The sequence below is a fragment of the Acomys minous genome, assembly GCF_964271855.1.
Source record: "Acomys minous genome assembly, chromosome: 7".
Classification (NCBI taxonomy): domain Eukaryota; kingdom Metazoa; phylum Chordata; class Mammalia; order Rodentia; family Muridae; genus Acomys; species Acomys minous.
Window position 1 is genome coordinate 41,144,294 of NC_140488.1, and position 20,791 is coordinate 41,165,084.

General features: G+C 40.3%; 1 protein-coding gene and 1 long non-coding RNA gene across 3 annotated transcripts in view; one reads left to right on the plus strand and one right to left on the minus strand.

Annotated features, from left to right (window-relative positions):
* TRPC5 (transient receptor potential cation channel subfamily C member 5) overlaps positions 1-20,791 on the plus strand; it is a 263,064-nt gene that overhangs the window by 231,452 nt on the left and 10,821 nt on the right. For both annotated transcript variants that reach the window (XM_084788954.1, XM_084788955.1), the window contains exons 8-10: positions 15,497-15,700; positions 15,919-15,960; positions 17,925-18,014. In XM_084788954.1, the coding sequence (XP_084645080.1) occupies positions 15,497-15,700; positions 15,919-15,960; positions 17,925-18,014 (336 nt within the window). The remainder of the gene's footprint in view (positions 1-15,496; positions 15,701-15,918; positions 15,961-17,924; positions 18,015-20,791) is intronic.
* On the minus strand, positions 17,062-17,876 carry LOC311601484. Its single transcript, XR_014780584.1, has 2 exons — positions 17,718-17,876; positions 17,062-17,301 (listed from the first exon to the last, which is right to left on the minus strand). It is a non-coding gene; the product is annotated as an uncharacterized lncRNA (long non-coding RNA).

Here is a 20,791-nt window from a genome sequence, read left to right on the forward strand (position 1 = left end):
AAGTTCTCTCAAAATATCTACATTTGTAGATAGTTCAAGTGTCCGTGACCCAGAGGCCATTGCCAAGAAGAGAGAGACTCTTTCTGCATTCAAAGCTATTCTCACAGCTACGAACCTTTTGACTGAAACAACAAATGAAACTCATATTCTTTTGCTTCTGGTTGGTTTTAAGGTTTTTATTCCTCTTTTTTGCCAAAATTTATTTATTTATTATGGATACAGTATTCTTCCAGGGTGTGTGCCTACATGCCAGAAGACAGCACTAGACCACATTATAGATGGCTGTGGGCCACCATGTGGTTGCTGGGACTTGAACTCAGGACCTCTGGAAGAACACTGAGCCGTCTCTCCAACTCCCATTCCCAGTTTTTTTTTTTAAAAACAGGGTTTCTCTGTGTAGACCTGGCTGTGCTGAACTCTCTTTGTAAACTGGAATGGCCTTGAACTCAGAAATCTACTCTCCTTTGCCTACTAGGATTACAGGCATGTGCCACCGTGCCTGGCTGAGATTGTTGTTATTTTTTTTATTTGTTTGTTTTCTTTTTCAAGACAGGGTTTCTCTGTGTAGTCTTGGCTGTTCTGGACTCTCTTTGTAGAGCAGGCTGGCCTTGAACTCACAGTGATCCGCCTGCCTCTGCCTCCAGAGTGCTGAGATTAAAGGTGTGGGCCACCACACCCGGCACTGTTGTTATTTTTTAGTTGCTCACTTTTTGTTTCAGTTTTTGAGATGAGAACTCATCGTATTGCTTCTACAGACAGGCCTTGAACTCTCACCCTCCTGCCTATGCCTGACATGTCCTCAGGTTACAGGTGTGTGACCAGAAACTCGGCTTCTGTTTGGAATTTTAAAGTAAAAAGTGGCATTGGAGACATGGCTCAGCAGTTAGGATGGGTCCCCAGCCCATAAACACATTTGACTCCAGCTCCAGGGGATATGATGCATTCTTCTGGCCTCTGGACACACACACACACACACACACACACACACACACACACACACACTTTAAAACGGATTTACAAAACATTAAATGTGAGTTCTGAGTTAACATTAAGAAAGCCTTTCTTCCAGGAAACTGGGACAGAAGGGAGGACATCCTATTGGGACTCTAGATGAGAGAAGCATGGGAGAATAGCAAAGTAGAAGGATCCAGAGGGTCCTAGAAACCTACAAGTAGAACATTATGATAGGCAGATTTGGGCCCAGGGGTCCTGCTCAAACTAAGGCACCAGCCAAGGACAGTACAGGCGGTAAACCTTAAGCCCCTACCCAGATCTAGCCAATGGACAGAACACTCTCCACAGTAGAGTGGAGAGTGGGATATGACTTTCTCACATACTCTGGTGCCTCACATTTGACCATGTCCCCTGGAGGGGGAGACCTGGTGGCACTCAGAGGAAGGACAGCAGGTTAGCAAGAAGAGACTTGATACCCTATGAGCATATACAGGGGGAGGAAATCCCCCTCAGGAACAGTCATAGGGGAGGGGAATAAGGGGAAAATGGGAGGGAGGGAAGAATGGGAGGATACAAGGGAGGGGATAACCATTGAGATGTAACAAGAATAAATTAATAATAAAAAATTTTTTAAAAAAGAAAGCCTTTCTTTCCCAGAGGCATAGCCTTCCTCTCAACACAGGAGATGAAATGGGCAGGGAGTGTTGACAACACAAAACCCAAAATATCTAGAGTAGCATCAGGGACACTGTCTGCCTTTTACTTAAGGTATAACAGATTTGTATTTTCTCAGTTGTTAAGGTAAATCTGTTGTTTTAATTTTTATTTATTCTTTTCTCATACAATACATCCTGACCGCAGCTTCCCCTCCCTCCACTCCTTCCAGTTCCTTCCACCCCTTCTCCCTCAGATCCACTCCCTCTGTCCTGACTGGCCCGCGCTCCCCGCACTCCTCCCCCCACTTGCCCCAGAAAAGATTAGGCCTCCTAAGGACATCAACTGAACATGGTACAACAAGATAAATATGCTGTTTTAAAGTGACTAGGGAAAATATCAGGATAATATAGCCCCCACCCCTGTGTGTGTGTGTGTGTGTGTGTGTGTGTGTGTGTGTGTGTGTGTTGTGTGTGTTGTGTCCCCACACACAAATGTGTGCCCTTTTCTCCTTTATGCCCAGCCTTCTTTCTTTCCTTTATGTCTTGTTTTCTTCACAATATTCTGTTTTCCTTTGCTCTCCTTCCCACTTTTCCCTGAATAACAAAGACTTGAAGAGAAACTGTAGCTCAAAGTACTCCTAATAATTGTTGCACATCAGAAATCTCGTGGAGTTGACAAAAGGAAAGCATTATAGGCTTCTTAGTTCATTAAGGAATTGATAATTATTAAAGAAGATTTGAATTAATGGGTTTACAACTCTCTCATCTCACTCCATCCTGTGTCTATGGCCTGGCTCTAAAGAGCCACCTGGTGGCTCTTCTAGGCCATAATGCCTCATCCACACAGGCAAACTAATTGATGGAGAGATATTTTAGAACATGGTCTAGGATATTGTATGCTCTTGTTTGTAAATGAGTTTGAGGGCTAGGGAGACAGCTTAGCAGTTAAAAACACTGACTGCTCTTCCAGAGGACCCAGGTTCAATTCCAAGTACCCACATGGCACCTCACAACCAGTTGGAACTCCAGTCTCAGGAGGATCTGACATCCTCTTCTGGCCTCCACCAGCACCAGGCATTCACATGATGCGCAGACATATATGGTAGGCAAATTAATATAAACATAAAAATTAATATAAAAGAATTTAAATGTACTCGAAACATGAATAAATTAATGATGTTTTAGTGCATAGAGAAGCTGGATATTTTGAAGAGCAAAGCATTTTGGATAAAGCTGACCAAAATTTGTCTTACTATCCTCTTGCCAGGGAGAAGTGGCTGTATTAATTACTTGTCGCACTACTTTGTAACTTAGGGAACTATTTATTTGGGATCTATCCTGTAGACAGAAACTTACTGACCTGTAGTCAGTCAGCAGAGAGCTATTAATACTAGTACTCACCCCACTTTTGCCTCGGATTTGGTCTAGGAGCCCAGCCCAAGGACTGGTACTTCCCATATTAAGTTGTTGGGGTTTTTTGTTTGTTTGGTTGGTTGGTTGGTTTTGGTTTTGAAAGACAGGGTTTCCCTGTATAGCCTTGGCTGTCCTAGACTCACTTCATGGACTAGGCTGGCCTCAAACTCACAAATATCCACCTGCCTCTGCCTCCCTGAGTGCTAGGATTATAGGTGCACACCTCCATGCCTGGCTAGGGTCTTCTCATCCTAATTAAGGTAATCTAGAAAGTCCTGTACAGACATACCCCGAGGCTTGTGTCCTGGTGACTCTATGTCCATTCAAATTAACAATATTAATCATTGCAGTGACCTTTCCTGTAAAGGGCCAGTTAGTAAATATTTTACGCTTTATGGGCCTAAGTTCTGTCTCAACTATTCAATTCTTCTGTCAGAACACAAAAGTAGCCAAAGGCAATCCACAACTAATGGCTGTGTGCCAGTAATGTTTTACTTATGGACCCTGAAATTTCTGTAAAACTCAAGCGGCAAAATATTGTTCATTTGATTTTTATTACATTAAAAATGAAAGAAATATTTTTAGCTTGTGGAATGTACAAAACTAAGTAGCCAGTTTTCCAACTACATGGCTCATTTAAAAATATGTGTCTTTTCAACCTTTGTAGATCCAAGAAAACTCCATGCTGCCTAAAAATAGGACATATAGTAAGTCCCTAGTAAATGCTTCTTATGAATTGAAAAAAAGACATGTTGGGCAATCTCTGGTTTATACTTTGTCAAACCTGTTTTAAAAATAGATAAGTGGACTCATTCCTTCCAAGAATTTGAGGCATAGAAATCAATGAATTCCTATAGCTGTTGTAGGGGAATTGTCTGAGAGAAAATCTGCCTCACTGTGGACTTCATAGCAATAATTAACAAATCACTGGCATCAATAATATTACATATAAATATATATGTTTAATAATTTTATATATGTTTACCTTAATACCATGCTGTTCACTTTGTAAAACACGCATGTGTTGTTGAAAATGTTAGTTGCATGTTACTGATAAACAGGCTTCTTGTCAATGTTGAGACATGACTGAGCTCATGTGGCAAGTTTGTTCATTCCTGCAAACAATTGCTCAGGAGAAGCCAATTAAGTCAGCTACCTATGCTCCATTGGGTAGGTTTAATGCCCGTTCACACATAAGTGGCTCTAGTTAAATCCAGTTGCTCACAAAGCAAGCTAGAATTCAAAACTAAAAAGAACAAAAACAAAAACACGGAAGTGGAATGAGAAGTCGGTGGGAGGGAGGAGGAGGAGACGGGGTGGACGGATGAGTCTGACTAGAATGCTACATGTATGTATGAACTTGTCAAGTAATAGGTTAATTTTTTTAAAATCTCATTTCTGGACATAATGGCACACAGCTGTAACCCCACCACTAGGGAGGTGAAATGAGGAAAAGGGTTGAGTTCAAGGCCATCCTGAGTTACGTATCGAGACAGTCTCTCAAAAAACACCCCTAGTGACCATAACAGGGGGAAATGTTCACCCATAGTTTCATGGGGTCCCAGCAGACACACAGTGGCCACTTAGCAGACCATTACACCCATTCTTAAAACCATTCATGGAGTTTGAAAGAATAAAATAGACATAAGAATAAAATATCATAAGGTATCAGTATTAAACTGCAAAGGATGTTGTGGGTAATGAGCAGACAATGACTTAGGGATGGAAATCTCTCTGCTCCTGATGTTTTGCAGCTGGGTACAGGCACTTCCGTTGACGTCAATAAACTATTCCCAGCAGGCTTCAGAATGAACAGCTGATTCGTTTTGCTGTTGTTGTTTTGGGGTTTTGTTTGCTTATTTGTTTGTTTTTCAAGACAGGGTTTCTCTGTGTAGCCCTGGCTGTCCTGGACTCACTTTGTAGACCAGGGTGGCCTCGAACTCACAGAGATCCGCCTGCCTCTGCGTCCCAAGTGCTGGGATTAAAGGCGTGCGCCACAATGCCTTTACCACATGTTCACCAGTTGAACAGTTGATTCTAACTACCTAGACACCTCAGACAGGACACGTTGTTGAGTGTTGAAGAACAGGAAATCAACCCGTCCCTAGACTACTGTGCACATATTCTAGGCTAAGGGAGGGAGTCTGGGATTGCCAGACACTAAGCACCACATTTTGGAAGAATCTAGCTTTTGCTTTTTTTTTTTTAATGAAGTAAAACAAAAATGGAAATCCAGCGTGAGCCACGATGCTGGTAATCTCAGCACTTGAGAGAATGAGTTGCAGTAATTCCATCTCAGAAAGAAAGGAAAGGAAAAAATAAGGAGGAGGTATAAATAGAGTGTTAAAAGTATGTATTTAAAATGTCTTTTACATTACATGTTTACCCTATATGATGCAAAGTCTAACTTTTGGTAAGCTCCACGAGTCTGCATTTTTAACAGTTGCCCCACATGTTTCTGATAAACAGCAATACTTAAGACACAAAACCCCAATTCTCCTGAGGAAAAAAAAAGGCATCTTAAGCCAGGTGTGGTGGTGCACACCTTTAATCCCACCACTCAGGTAGGAAAAGGCAGATAGATCTCTGTGAGTTCTGGTCCAGCCTGATCTACAAAGTGAGTCATGGACAGCCAAGGCTACACAGAGAAACCCTGTCTCGAAAAACAAAAGGCATTTTGAGTGAGACTGACATCCCTTGAGATGGCAGAGAGAATGAACATCCTCACTTCTGTTTAAAGCATGTAGTGTCACCGTAATTTTTGTTGCTTTTCCATCAGCAGGAAACAGCGCCAGTCCTATATTCAAGTGAAGGACGCAATCGATAATTAGTGTAGAGAACGTCAAAATATCCTTCTGATGAGTTGTCCCTATGGTCAAAGGTTCCTTGGGACAGCCTTTCTGTTCAAAGGTTATTATTAATTCTGTTCTCCCTGGCTTTATGCTGGTCCCCCCCCTCTGCTTCATGGTAGAAAGTTTTGTAATTTGCTAATCAAGATGGTGGCTGGCGGGAGTTCTGAGGGAATGCATAAGATTGTCAAGAACCCATAAGAAATTGGGCCACATCGCTTGATTGTAAGAACAATAACTTTGCGCTTGCACTTGTTGAGAAATGTGAACTCGAACAGATATGTTCATCCCATCAAGGGATGGGATGCTTATACTCTGAGCAAGTCAGCAAGCTCGGATGGCTTGGTCTCCAGTCAGAGTGACGGCAAAAGGCACTAAAGCAAATAGAAACTCTGGCCTGCTCCACAGGAGACCACAATGTCAAGGACAAAGGAGGAAAAAGGGTCAGAGTTGAGTCTGAAAAGGTAAGGCGGGGAGAGGAGTAGCCATCACCAAGCAGACAGTTGAAGTAAACAAGACACAATATAGGATTGGTCCACCACATAAGGTGAAAGGCAAGAACTGTGTTGATCAAAGGGGGAAAAAAAAACTCTTGGGCATCATATATTTCAGGAAGGTTTAAATAAATGTGCTGACAAAGGCCATATCTAAAATCCTGCCATTCTATCTATACCAGGGTTGGAAAGGAAACTAGCATCTACACACCAGATTATGTGGCTCGCATTGTTCACAAAATCGGTATATCAATATTTTTTTTATTAACCAGTGGCTCATACCATATGCTCTATTATTTGCTGGTGTTTAGGATTCAGGGGCTAGCCAACAACCCCTAGCAGTTTGCCTGGCACATACTACTTGCTCAACACAGGAACTGAAAACTGACTGGGTAGATATATATGAATTGCTTTATAATAAATGGATGAGAAAAACTAGTGCAAAGATTATTTGTAACAACTTCTTTGTTACTGGCCAACTTTTTTGGTACTTCCCAACGCGAGATTGCCTGAGCACTGAGGGAATGGAATGGTACTGTTAGGAGGGGCATCTGTGATCTTTTCCCAAAATGCTTCTAAGAGCAATGAGGAGCACCAGAAAGCCTCTTAAACTCAAGAGACATTGACTGTGGCTTATAATTTGGCCCATTGTGTAGTTATGTACTTTGCCAAAAGCAAATTTATTTCTCCCTAGACCTGTGGCAAAATACTTTTTTTACATTTTCTATTTAATTTTGAGATTATAATATAATTACATCATTTCTCCCTTCCCTTTCCTGCTTACAAAGCCTCCAATATAATCCTCCTTGATCTTTTGTCAAATTCAAGCCCTCTTTTTTCATTAAGCAAATTACTTTTTAAAGGACATAGTTGCTTATCTTTTCAAACATGTACAAAACCCAGGAGGCAGAGAGTACTAGATCAGGAGTTTGAAGCCAGCCTGAGGTACAAAGAGATACTCTGTTTCAAACAAACTAAAAAAAATAATAATTAAAAATAAATAAATAAAATACAAATAAAACACAATTTTTTAAAAAGCTGAACTCACATAGGAACTACAAAAGCAAACAAGCAGAAAACAGATGATTTCCAGATACCAGAATGTCTACCCAAAGTACATCAGAAAGTAACAGCAGGCACTTTACCCACTGAGCCATCTCCACATCTCCCCATATTATCCCATTTGAAAATGTCTAAGGATAGAATTTTGCATTTGAAAATTCAACTCAGGTCATAGAATATCATATTGAATGTCTTCTTCGTTTGAAGAACGATGCCAGATACACAGTGTATTTCCACGATTGACAGGGTCTCTATTCTAGGACATCAAAAGATACAATGATAACTCAAGGTTTGTTCCTGGTATTATATGTTCAGAACCAACACATACGTACATACCAGCTTCAAAGACGTAAGTTTATTGGTCTGAAAGCACATGGCTAGTGAGTAGCAGAGCTTTATTCTAAACCCTGGTTTGATTTTCAAACTTTTGCTCACTCCCCAATAGAAGGGTTACCCTCCATATCATGTCACTGCTACCTCCTGTCTTTGTATCCCAAAGTACCTATACCAACACAGCCTCCCATAGCTGAATTTCAGGACACTGGTAGTTATCATAGTCATGGAGGGTGTGTGTGTGTGTGTGTGTGTGTGTGTGTGTGTGTGTGTGTGTGTGTGTGTGTATTGAAGCTCTCTCTCTCTTCAAGCTGTCATCAACAGCACTTGTTTGTGTGTTTTATTTTTTATTAACATAGGCTTTGTTATGGAAATGGTCTTGTCATTTCTCTTCTTTCTTGTTCTTCTCATCTCTCCCCGCCGCCCCCGCCCCCCGCCCCCCGCCCGCCATCACTGAGACTCCAACTCCACTAGCTTCCTTTCTACTTTTGTGTCACATGTGACCTCTCTTGTTTCGTAACCTCTTTCCCCCCCCCCTTCCTGGATTCCTATCTAGTTTTACAGTCTATATCTCCCTCTCATCGCTCCATATTGATGTACATAAAACATTATCAGTTAGGATCCACATGTGAGAGACAGGGTGAGGTTTTTTTTTTTTCTGAGACTTGGTCACCTCACTCTTAAGATAGATACTACCCCCAATATGAAGGTTTGTGCCTAAGCTTATTGCATCTTGATATGCCATGTTATGTTGCTATCCCTGGGAGGCCTGCTCTCTTCTGAAGGGAAACTTAGGATCTGGGGGAGAGATGGGGGGAGGGGCTGGCAAGAGTGGCAGGAGGGAAGGTTGTGGTTTGGATATATTGAATGAAAGAATAAATAAATAAATGAACAAACAAAAAAATTTTTTAAAGTATCATAACCCCAATATCCATCTATTTTTAATGATTTCATTTTTTTTTTTTACAGCTGCAGGGCTCTCATTCACCACACTGATAAATCTGAAGAAAAAAATCATGTGTCTACTTTATATTTTGGGCTTTATAGGTTTAATGAGTAGTGTGAGATATAAATTATGGAGTATGGAGTATGGTGTTTGGTAGACTGATATTTCAAGTAAAACTCTTCTTTGCCTCACTCTATGCTAAGCAGAACCAACCATGTGTTTAAAAGTAAATGGTTCAACTCCTTCTGAAGGGCAGAAATGTCCAGTCCCCTGCTCCTTGAACTCTTATTTACATTACACACGGCCACAGCAGTTCTTACATTTAAAGGTTCTTATTTTCTATTACCTTGCCATTTGTTACAATAAACTATAAACTAAAATGTGATTTTTTTTACTCCCTGTAATGATAAGGTAATGTTAAAATTATTCTTCTGAATTTAGCTATCATTCAACTAGTGTCAAAACTGTTCAAAGAAACACAAATTTTTACAAATTTTGATAGTCATTAGACGTAAAATTTTTATTTTATTGCAAATACATTTCTTAAAGATACACGGCAGGCTTTTATTCCAACTAGTTATTATAGTCATGGGTGAATACTGAGTAATATGCAGGAAAAGGAGTCAGCATCAATTATGTTTTCATTTTAATAAAGTAAATGCTAAGAAATAGTTTTTATATCCATAAGATAGTGTTATAATGAGAGTGTCAATTCATTTGGAGTTTTGTGTCAAATTGTCATGTAGTAATTTTTTCATAAAACAGTATTTTTAACACTCTCATCTGATGACTTGACTGGGTTGGCTTCAAACCTTAATGAAGGTAAAGAATTAGAATCCATGCTATTTTCATTACCATTGCTCTGAAGTACAGCTTGAAATCAGGGATGGAGATTCCTCCAGAAGTTCTTTTCTTGTACAGGATTGTTTTAGCTATTCTGTTTTATTTTTTTTTAACATATGAAGTTGAGTATTGTTCCCCCAAGGTCTGTAAAGAATTGTGTGGGTATTTTGATGGGGATTGCATTGAATCTGTAGATTGCTTTTGGTAAGATGGCCATTTTTACTATGCTAATCCTATGGATACTTGAGCATGGGAGATCTTTCCATCCTCTGATTGGGAGGCGGGGAGGGAGGGGAAACTGGTCAGGATGTAATAATATGAGAGCAGAATGAATTAAACAAATGAATAAATACCATCTGATTTAGAAGAAGATTTGTTGGGGCTGAGGAGGATGACTCCGTGCGTAAAGTTCTTGCCATGCAGGCATGAAAACCTGGGTTTAATCTCCGGCACCCACAGAACAGTCATAATGATGTATACCAGAACTAGGAGATAACAACAGGATGGTCTCTGGGGCTCACTGGTCAGCCAACATAGCCAAACCCGCAAGCTCCAGGGCCCAGTGAGAGACTTAGTCTCAAAATACAAGGTGATTGTGGAAGATACCGAACATCGGCCTCTGCTCTCCACATGCATGCACAGCTGTCCATGTCACACACACACACACACACACACAGAGAGAGAGAGAGAGAGAGAGAGAGAGAGAGAGAGAGAGAGAGAGAGAGAGAGAGAGAGACAGAGACAGAGACAGAGAGACAGAGACAGAGACAGAGAGACAGAGACAGGGACAGACAGACAGACAGACAGACAGACAGACAGACAGACAGGGAGGGAGGGAGGGAGGAATGAAGGAAGGGAGAGAGAAAAGGATTTGGTATCTAGTCTTACAGTCATTTGGTTTCTCACTTTACAGAAATGATCTTGTGGTTTGGAGTGTCAGAGATGAACCGCTAACTACCACCCCTTCCTTATGCGTTTTTTTTTTTTTTCTTGAGCATGGGCTGGATCTAAGGAACCACTTTGGAGTATGATGACTACAAGTAATAATACAATGCTGAGTGTTTGAGGTCACTGAAAATGCATCTTCAGTGCTCTCTCTTAGATGTATAAAGTGAAATATGTATTAATTATCTCACATATGCTATACCCCTAAAATTGCAATGTTTATTTTTCAATTATACCTTTCAAAGGCTGAGAGATTACAAAAAAGAAATTGTGAGTTTCAAGTATGAACATACTGGGGTTTTTTTTTCCTCTCACTGTGATTAAAAATGAGCTATGAGCTGCTCTAAGCTGCCCTGGAACATGTAACAAGGAACTGAGAGAAGCATGCAGTCAATAGCCAACAAGCAACTAAGTCCTTCAGTCCAGCAGAGCATCGCAAGGAAGCATGATGAGGCCTATATCAGCCTTCACTTCCCACCACTGATATCATGGTGTTCGCTGAATGTTCTCAAGGCTCTAGCAAAAAAGTCATGTCCCTGGCTTTTTTCTTTTTCAGTCTCTAGAAACTTCCTGCCTTCTTTGGTTACCGCCAATCTTCCTCCTTCAAGGGCAAGAATGGCCAGCTGAGTCTCTCCTACATATCACTTTGGCACTGCCCCTGGGTCTCCTTTCACTAAAGAGCAACTTTGTAATTATCTGTGGCCCACCTAGATACTTTAGATGGAAAAAATCTTCATTTCAAGAGTCATCTAAATAGCAGCCTCTATTTCATAGGCAACTTTAATTTTTCCTTTTAGTGTGATGTAGCACAGTCAGTTTCTAAAAATTAGATTGGGGCATCTTAAATGTTCCCACCACAATTGTTGACTATGCAAAGTAACGGATGAGTAATAAGTTTCATTAAATCATTTCACAATGCACACATACATTAAAATATCATGTTGTACTCCAGAAAAATATAAAACCTCTTTTTGGTATGTAAACATTTGAAAAGTTGGTTTTAAGTTGGTGGGGTGATACTTGTCTTTAATCCTAGCACCAGGAGACAAAGGCAGTAAAGATCTCTATGAGTTCAAGGTCAGCCTGGCTTACATAGAGAGTTCCAGGCAGTCAGGAATAGTGAGCCACTATCTCAATAAAACAAACAAACAAACAAAAAAGCTGACTTTAAAGAAACAATTATTCCATATACCTGAGGAAGCATGGTTTTATTTTGTTTTGTTTTGCTTTGCTTTGTTTTGTTTCGTTTTGATGCTGGAATGCAAGGTAAGGAATGTTAAGTATGTACCCTACTACTGAGCTATACCTCAAACCCTTATCTAACATTATTTTTTCTAACATCTTTATTTTTTAATATTTTATTTATTTATTTTATGTGTATGAGTGCTCTATCTGCATGTACACCTCCAGGCCAGAAGAGGGCACCAGATCACACTATACATGGCTATGAGCCACCATGTGGTTGCTGGGAGTTGAACTCAGGACCTATGGAAGAGTAGTCAGTGCTCTTAGCCACTGAGCCATCTCTCCAGCCCCTTATCAAACATTATTTTAAGGTAAAATTTAATGGGTATGAATCATCAACCATAAGCAATCATGGCCCTTGAAGTAAATAAAGCTTCACATAAAACAAATTTGGAAAGGTCCTGAGTTATTTTTTCAACATTTCAATTTTGCAAATACCATGATATTTTGTTCAAAAATGCTATAGCACATATTCTATTGCCATAACACAGCTGAGAAGTTCTCACTGATAATTATTGTCCCTCTTTGCCAGAATCTCCTTACTATTTTCAAGCATGTCCTTCACAGAACTCAAGACTCACTTATTGCATTTGATCATCATGCCATTTTCCTTTGTTTTAAAGGCAGCGTCATGTTGCGTTTTCATTGTTAACCACACAGACAGCACTCTAGCCTCAAAATCAAGCAGTCAATGACACATGTGAAAAACAACATCCTGGAAGCCACTGGAATGAAACAGGTTTTGCATTTCTGCCCACATTATCTTCATATAGTTAGCCCATTTGATTAGTTCAGAAGCGGTGTGGGAAAGAGTTACAGAAATATTCTTATTTACATTAATTATTAATTAGTTTTTTGTGTGTGCCTGTGCACACATGTGTGCACACATATGCACACGGTCTGCAACATGCATGTGGAAGAGCCAGGACAATTGTAGGGGTGAGTTCTTTCCTTCCACCATCTGTGTCCTAGGACTTGAATTCAGGTTGTCAGCCTTGGCAGCAAGCACCTTTGCATACTAAGCTAGCCCAGTAACCCCTGTTTACAGAGACTTACTTTATGTGACCTCATTCTGAGCTCATTCATGGAGGGAAGCTAACTGTTGGTTGTTCAGGTTTCAAAGTGGCACTGAATGCGAAAATGAAGCCAGTGGATTGACAAGAGGCTGACTAAAACTATGAAAACAAAAATTTTGAGGAATGATATATACATGAGGGCTTTGCAAATGTGAAATGTATTCCCACAAGTTTAGAAGACCCTAAACATGTGTGCAAGCCAATAAAAGTGGACAAAGGATGTGAGCAGATACTAGACCAGAGACGATTTTCAGATGGCCAATATGCATAACAGCAGATAATTCAACAACGTTACCCATTTGGCAAATGCCATTGAAAACCATAGTGAGATCCTGTTACAAACTATAACAAGCACGGAAGAAGATATGGAGAACTAATGGCAGTTTGTTATAATGTCACACACACATAATCATCATGACTTAGTAATACCACTCTCAGTGATGCTGGGGAAATGAAAAAAAAATCATTCATGGTCATAGCAGCTTTATTCATTATTAAATGCTGGAAACAACTCATCATACACCCAACCAAAGGAAAGTTCACAAGCAGTAAGAATGAATGCACAGATACATAAAAGCCATAGGTAGGTCTCAAATGTGTCAGGCTCAGTGAAGTAATCTCATGTCAAAGGGTTACCAACTGTAGGGTTCTATTTATATGGCAAATTGGTAAAGGTAAACAATAGGAGCAGAGAGGACAGGAACAATTGGCAGGGGCTAGTTGTTAGAGAGTTTGATGACAAAGGGGCAACACAAGAGAACTTTGTAAGAGGACAGAACCATTGTACATGCTAATTCTGGTAGTGATTACATCACTCCATACACATATTTCAAGTTCTAGAAACAGACAGATTTGATTCAAGATGAGGCAGGGAGTTCACTCATGGCTTTGAGGAAAAACTGGTCTAAAAAGTGAATACCATGCTGGCCAGAGCTTCACAGCAAGACACAATTTCAAAAAAAATGTTCTAGAAATGTATAATAGTATGTCTGTGAGGGCTGGAGAGATGGCTCAGAGGTTAAGAGCACTGTCTGCTCCTCCAAAGGCCCTGAGTTCAATTCCCAGCACCCACATGGTGGTTCATGACCATCTATAATGAGATCTGGTGCCCTCTTCTGGTATGCAGGTGTACATGTAGACAGAACGCTGTATACATAATAAATAAATCTTTAAGAAACAAAGAAAATAACAACCAAAAATTTTAAATTATATGTTTGTGTACCTTATAATGGTAATTTACAGGGACATACATGTGAAACACTTATAATAGCTGAATTGTAGTCTCTTTAAAATACTTTGAGGAAAAAATACTTTGAGGAGCAGGCGTGGTGGCACACGCCTGTAATCCCAGCACCTGGGGAGGCAGAGGCAGAGGCAGATGGATCTCTATGAGTTCAAGGCCAGCCTGGTATACAAAACAAGTCTAGTACAGGCAAGGCTACACAGAAAAACTCTTTCTCAAAAAAGAAAACCAAACCAAACCAAAAGGAAAGGGAGAGAGGTGGGGGGGGCGGTGACAGACAGTGGTGGCGCATGCCTTTAATCCCAGCACCTGGGAGGCAGAGACAGTCAGATCTCTGAGTTCAAGGCCAGCCTGGTTCACAGAGAAAGTTCCAGAACATATAGGGCTACACAGAGAAACCCTGTCTTGGAAAAAAATGCTTTGAATGCCAACACAGCCTCAGTAGGACACACAACTTACAGGTGACTGTCAAGTTGAGCCTGGTTGTAGAATTCAGCACTAGGAGAATTTCATTTGGGGAAAAACGCTATACAGCTATACTTTGCTGTCCTAAAGAACTTATAGAAGAGCCTTCAGTTGGAGATGAAAAAAAATGTTTTGTTTTTTTCTGTTTGCTGGTGGCTTCAGATAGGGAATAATAAAAATATACAATTCTCTCAGGAACCTCCTCCAAATACAAATGAAACAACTTCCTTAATCCTATCTCCACCTCTTGAAAATACCAATGATTTAGTTTAGTGCACCTCTGCCTAGAACATGTAAATATGCATTTTAGTTGAATTAAATGAGATACTTGCATGCAACATATATTGTGGTTTTTGCACCCAAGATCTTGAACAGATGAATATATTCATATATATTCTATACATAAAGAGTGATCTTGTTGTGACATCATTTATTTAAAAGATTATTGACTATTTAGGTTGTTTATAGTTGTTAATTATTACTAAACTCTACTATAGTGAAGAGGCCTGTGTATACTCTTTCTGCTATCCCCTCCCCCGATGCCTCCCTTCATTCTTCCCCCTTCTTGTTGGTTTTTTTTTTTTCAGTTCCGGTAATTGGACCCATGGTCTCATACATGCTAAGCAAGTGCTAAGTGCTCTACTACTGACTCACACCCCTACCACCACCTTTTCTTCTATTTTAATGTAGTATCTTACTATATAGGTCAGGCCAGTCTCAAACTCATGATCCTCCTGCCTCAACTTTCTAAGTAGTTGGGTTTAGAGGCATGCACCACTAAACCAAACACGATTTCTCTCTCAATGTGAATTGCCAGATCAATTAATTTGCATTTATAAGGTATATGTGATTTGGGTTTATAAAGCGACTATCAGCTTGCTAGCTATGGAAGCAACTACAGAGGTTAAAATGAGACATACGTGCATTTTCCTGCTTCCTGTCTCTCAAACCTTGCACTTGTGTCTTTCATAGGATCACGCTGACATTGAGTGGAAGTTTGCAAGAACAAAGCTCTGGATGAGTTACTTTGACGAAGGTGGTACCTTGCCACCTCCTTTCAACATTATCCCCAGCCCCAAATCATTTCTCTATCTTGGCAACTGGTTCAACAACACCTTCTGTCCCAAAAGAGACCCTGATGGAAGAAGAAGGAGACATAACTTGAGAAGCTTCACAGTAAGACCAATTTTAAAGAGAAAACTCTGTTTCTCTTTACACAAAGCTGTTCTCTTCCTTTCCCTCCGTCATGATAGTTCCTATTCCTGCTCTTGTTATTTGTCAGCCAGGAGCCACCGTCTCATTCTCCAGTCGTAATATTTACAACTCCTTGCGGTGGGTGAATGGGTAGGGTGTTGGCCAACTGATATAACCTCTCTTTCTGTTTTGAATTCCAGGAACGCCATGCTGATAGCCTGATACAAAATCAACATTATCAGGTACCACTTACGCACTGGGTCTAAACAGTTCTGTGGAGTAGAAAGAAACGCACCTTTAGCTATGTGTAGACTTAACTTGGGGAGGAGCCCTGGAAAGGCTGCCACTCACTCAAGACTGAAGTAATGAACTCATCAGGACAAAATCACCTGCCCTGTATCCCTGTTAGTCTCCATTTAGTGCTACCTCAGCCCAGCTGGATGTGAGCCATCCAGACCTTAGAAAGCTGTCTTCCTTCAGACTAAGGAGCAGATAGGTAGTTGCTCAGCCAGTCAATGAGTAAAGAAGTACCTAGTATACAGCAGGCATTAAGATACACACTAGAGAAATCACTGTAGACAAGTAAGACAAAAAAAATCTTCATACCCTTTAGAAGCGTATTAGCTATCAGGGTTGGAAGGTATTACCTCATGAAAACTATTAAAATTAAGTGATTAGGAAGGCAAAACTTGCTGGAACAAAAAGCGCACACACAGCAATAGGAATACATAAGAAAGAGGGAACACAGAACATGAGGATATTATTAGTAACTTAAGCAAAGCAAGATCTTCTATCAGGATACAAGGGCTTTCCAAATTATAAACATGGCTTTAATCAAAGGAGTAGATCTGTGCATCTTATGGGGCCAGCCAGAAGACAACCAAGCACCCTAATGTGGAAGAGACTTATTGAAAGTAATATTTGAAAACCACAGATAAGAGACTACATTTAATTTTCTGGATCAAAAGAAATGCAGACTACGAGACATATCTCAGTTGGGAGAGTGTTTGCCTACCACACATAAAGCCCCAGGTTTGATCTCCAACACCACACATAACTGAATGTGATGGAGGCCAAAGGATCAGAGGTTCAATGATATCCTCAAGTATGTAACAAGTTCAAAGGCCACCTTAAGACCTTGTCTCAAGAAACCCAAGTAGAAAAATATTCTACAAGGTTTAAAGAAAAGGAAATTCAACCTTATTCCACAACGGCTTCCCTAATTTTGTTCCTCTTAGGTGTAAATAATCACAAGAAATACAAAAGACAGTGCATCATAGGCGACCCTTCTCTCACTATGCCAACCCTCAAGGTTAACAATTTTTTAAACAGTGAAACCTAGGCAAGATTCATCACCTTTATTTTCTGCTTCGAGCATCCTAACAAAAGGAACAAATCATCCTCTGGGCATGTCAGTGACGTCTCAGAGTTCATCAAGTAGCAGAAGTGGCAGTACAGCATCTCTAACTATTATTATAGGTTTTGGAATCAGCCTGGAGTAAAATCAAACTCTAATGTCTCCATTTACTAGCAGTGTGCTGCTGAAGAACCCAGTTAACATCACTGAGCCTTAGCTTCTTCATCTGTAAACCAGGAATAATAGGAAAAGTTAAATCACTGGGCTGTAAAGTTCAGTGTAGATGGTGCCTGGCATACTGCCAGACACATTGCATAAGTGGCAGCTATCACTACAAACCTTGCAACCATGTGCCTTCCATTCCCCTGAGGCTAAAAGAGGCCTGTTCTATAAGGGTGAAGTGTTTATTCTATTTTAAAAATGTGCCTTGATTATAAAACTACTAGCTCACTTTAGTGACTCTCAACTCCATGAAGAGAAAAATCCCTTACTTCACTAACAGTACTAAAGTTTAACCCCTCCCAGAGGAATGGATATTGAATGAGCATTCAAGGGCTCTTGTAATCTCAGCACACACACACACACACACACACACACACACACACACACACACACACACACACACACTGAATACATGCTTACCTTATGCTTGAGTGGAAATTCTCCCTTTGGAGTATATTTTATGGTACTGGCACACTCTGTCACCAAAATGCAAGGGATGCAATGACTTATTAATCCAATGATTTCCTATTGCAAAAATGATATAAGAGAGTTTTCTAAGTAAGTTCCTTATTTATCTGATAGCCTGAAAAGGAAATTGAATACCTCTTCATGGGTTTTTAATTCCAGGAAGTTATCAGGAATTTAGTCAAGAGATATGTGGCTGCAATGATAAGAAACTCCAAAACAAATGAGGGGCTAACAGAAGAAAATTTTAAGGTAATTTAATCATGAAGTGGGTAAATCTCCCATTCTCTAGTGTTCTCTCTCTCTCTCTCTCTCTCTCTCTCTCTCTCTCTCTCTCTCTCTCTCTCTCTCTCTCTCTCCCTCTCCCTCTCCTTCTACTTCTCCCTCTCCCTCTCTCTCATTTTCTCATTTCTTGGTATAATTTAATCTTCATAGAGTCTGAGAATTTTGATTATAGAATTCCATCTTCCATATTGCAGAAAATCAGTTCAAATTATTTTTTTCAATTATTCTCTTTAGTCGAGCATTTGTCGTGCCCACTTTTAATCTCTGTGTTCCAAGCAAACTTGATCTACAGAGTGAGTTTCAGAACAGCCAGGATACACAGAGAAATCCTGTCTCAGGAAAAAAAAAAGCCTTTAAAATTTATTTTTTAATTAAAACATTGAAAATTATTTGAGTTTATCTTTACTTTGTGTGTATGGGTGTTCTGCCTGCATGTTTATTGCCTGTGGGTGTCAGAGCTCCCTGGGAGTGGAGTTCCAGATGGTTGTGAGCCACCATGTGGGTAGTGAGAGCTGAACCCAGTTCCTCTCTTAACCACTGAGCCATCACTCCAGCCACTCCAACTCTTATTCTGTCTTAGAATTATCTGCCATCCAGTAGCTGGAAATGTTTTTCCTTTTCTTTAAAAAAAAAATTTGTAATTGAAATAAAATTATATTTTTTCCCTCATCCCCTTCCGTTTCCTCCCTCTAGCCCCTCCCAGTTCCATTCCCTCATATCTCTTCCAAATACCCCCATTCTAACATTGATAGCGTCCTTTTCATTGATTTTTAGTGTTTCATACGTGTGTGCATGCATGCGCACATGCATGCAAGTGTATGTGCAAATATATGTAAATAGATCTTGCATCTGTTTTTGTTGTTAGTGTGTATGTGGTTTCAGGGCTGATCACTCTGAATAGACAACCAAGTTGGGGGGAGAGCTCAACCCCAGGAGAGGTGAATTGCCTTCCCAGCACCCACTGTTGCCTGTGCTTCTTCATCTCGGGTTGGCAAGCTTTTTACCAATGCCTGTCACAACTAGTTTTCTGAACAAAATGAACTCGTCCTACATATCCTTTCTTCTGATAGTCTCAATGTAAAAATAACATGCTTAATTGATATCATAAGAATGCATGGTTACCCTATTCCCATTTTTCTGAGATAGCACCAGATAGATTTCCAAAGCGGTTGTACTAGTTTGCATTCCCACCAGCAATGAAACAATGTTCCTCTCTCTCCACATCCTCGCCAGCATGTGGTGTCACTTGAGTTTTTGATCTTAGCCATTCTGATGGGTGTAAGATGGAATCTCAGAGTCATTTTGATTTGCATTTCTCTGATGACTAAAGACGTTGAACATTTCTTTAAGTGTTTCTCAGTCATTTGATATTCCTCTGTTGCTATGTCTCTGTTTAGTTCTAAGCCCCATTTCTCAATTGGGTTATTTGGTTTGGTGGTGTTTAATTTCTTGAGTTCTTTATATATTTTGGATATTAGACCTTTGTCAGATGCAGGGTTGGTAAAGATCTTTTCCCAGTCTGTAGGCTGTCACTTTGTTCTGTTGACAGTGTCTCCTGCCTTACAGAAGCTTCTCAGACTCATGAGGTCCCATTTATTAATTGTTGACCTTAAGGCCTGGGCTGTTGGTATTCTGTTCAGGAAGTTGTCTCCTCAAGACCCAGTTATTCCACTCCTTGGAATATACCCAGAAGATGCTCCAGCACAAACAGAGACATATGCTCAACCATGTTCATAGCAGCCTTATACATAATAGCCAGAACATGGAAACAGCCTAAGTGTCCCTCAGTAGAAGAATGGATAAAGAAATTGTGGTACATTTACACTATGGAATACTACTCAGCTATTAAAAACAAGGAATTCCCGAAATTTGCGGACAAATGGATTGAACTAGAAATGATCATAATGAGTGAGTTCACCCAGAAGCAGAAAGAGTCAAATGGTATATATTCACTTATATCTGGACACTAGCCCAAGGGGCATGTCCCATGAAAGTCGTCACTTATCAGGAAAGTGGGACAGAGGGGAGGACATCCTGTTGGGACTTTAGGTGAGAGAAGTATGGGAGAATGGGGAAATAGAAGAATCCAGAGGGTCCTAGAAACCTACAAGAAGAACATTATGAAGGGCAGACCTGGGCCCAGGGGTTCTGCTCAAACTATGGCACCAGCCAAGGACAATACGTGCAGTAAACTTTGAATCCCTACTCAGATCTAGCCAATGGACAAGACATTCTCCACAGTTGAGTGGAGAGTGGGGACTATCACACGAACTCTAGTGCCCCATATTTGACCACGTCCCTTGGATGGGGAGGCCTGGTGGCACTCAGAGGAAGAATAGCAGACTACCAAGGAGAGACTAGATACCCTATGAGCATATACCGGGGGAGGAGGCCCCCTCAGTCACAGTCATAGGGGAGAGGAGTAGGAGGAAAGCGGGAGGGAGGGAGGAATGGGAGGATACAAGAGATGGGATAACTATTGAGATGTAAAATGAATGAATTAATAAAAAAAATTTTTTAAAAAGAATGCACGGTTAAAGGGTAAGGCAGCAAACAGAAAATGCATGGAGACCTAAAGGCCTTCTTTAAAAGATGTTCAGTAAAGTCCAAAATATGTATTATTAATTTCAATTCTTAAGAGACTACTATTAAATAGTAAAATGTTCCTATTGTTTCTATCAGTATAAAAGAGTGATTCTCACACAGGGTCAGTTATGTCCTTAGGGCACATTTGGCTGTCTAGA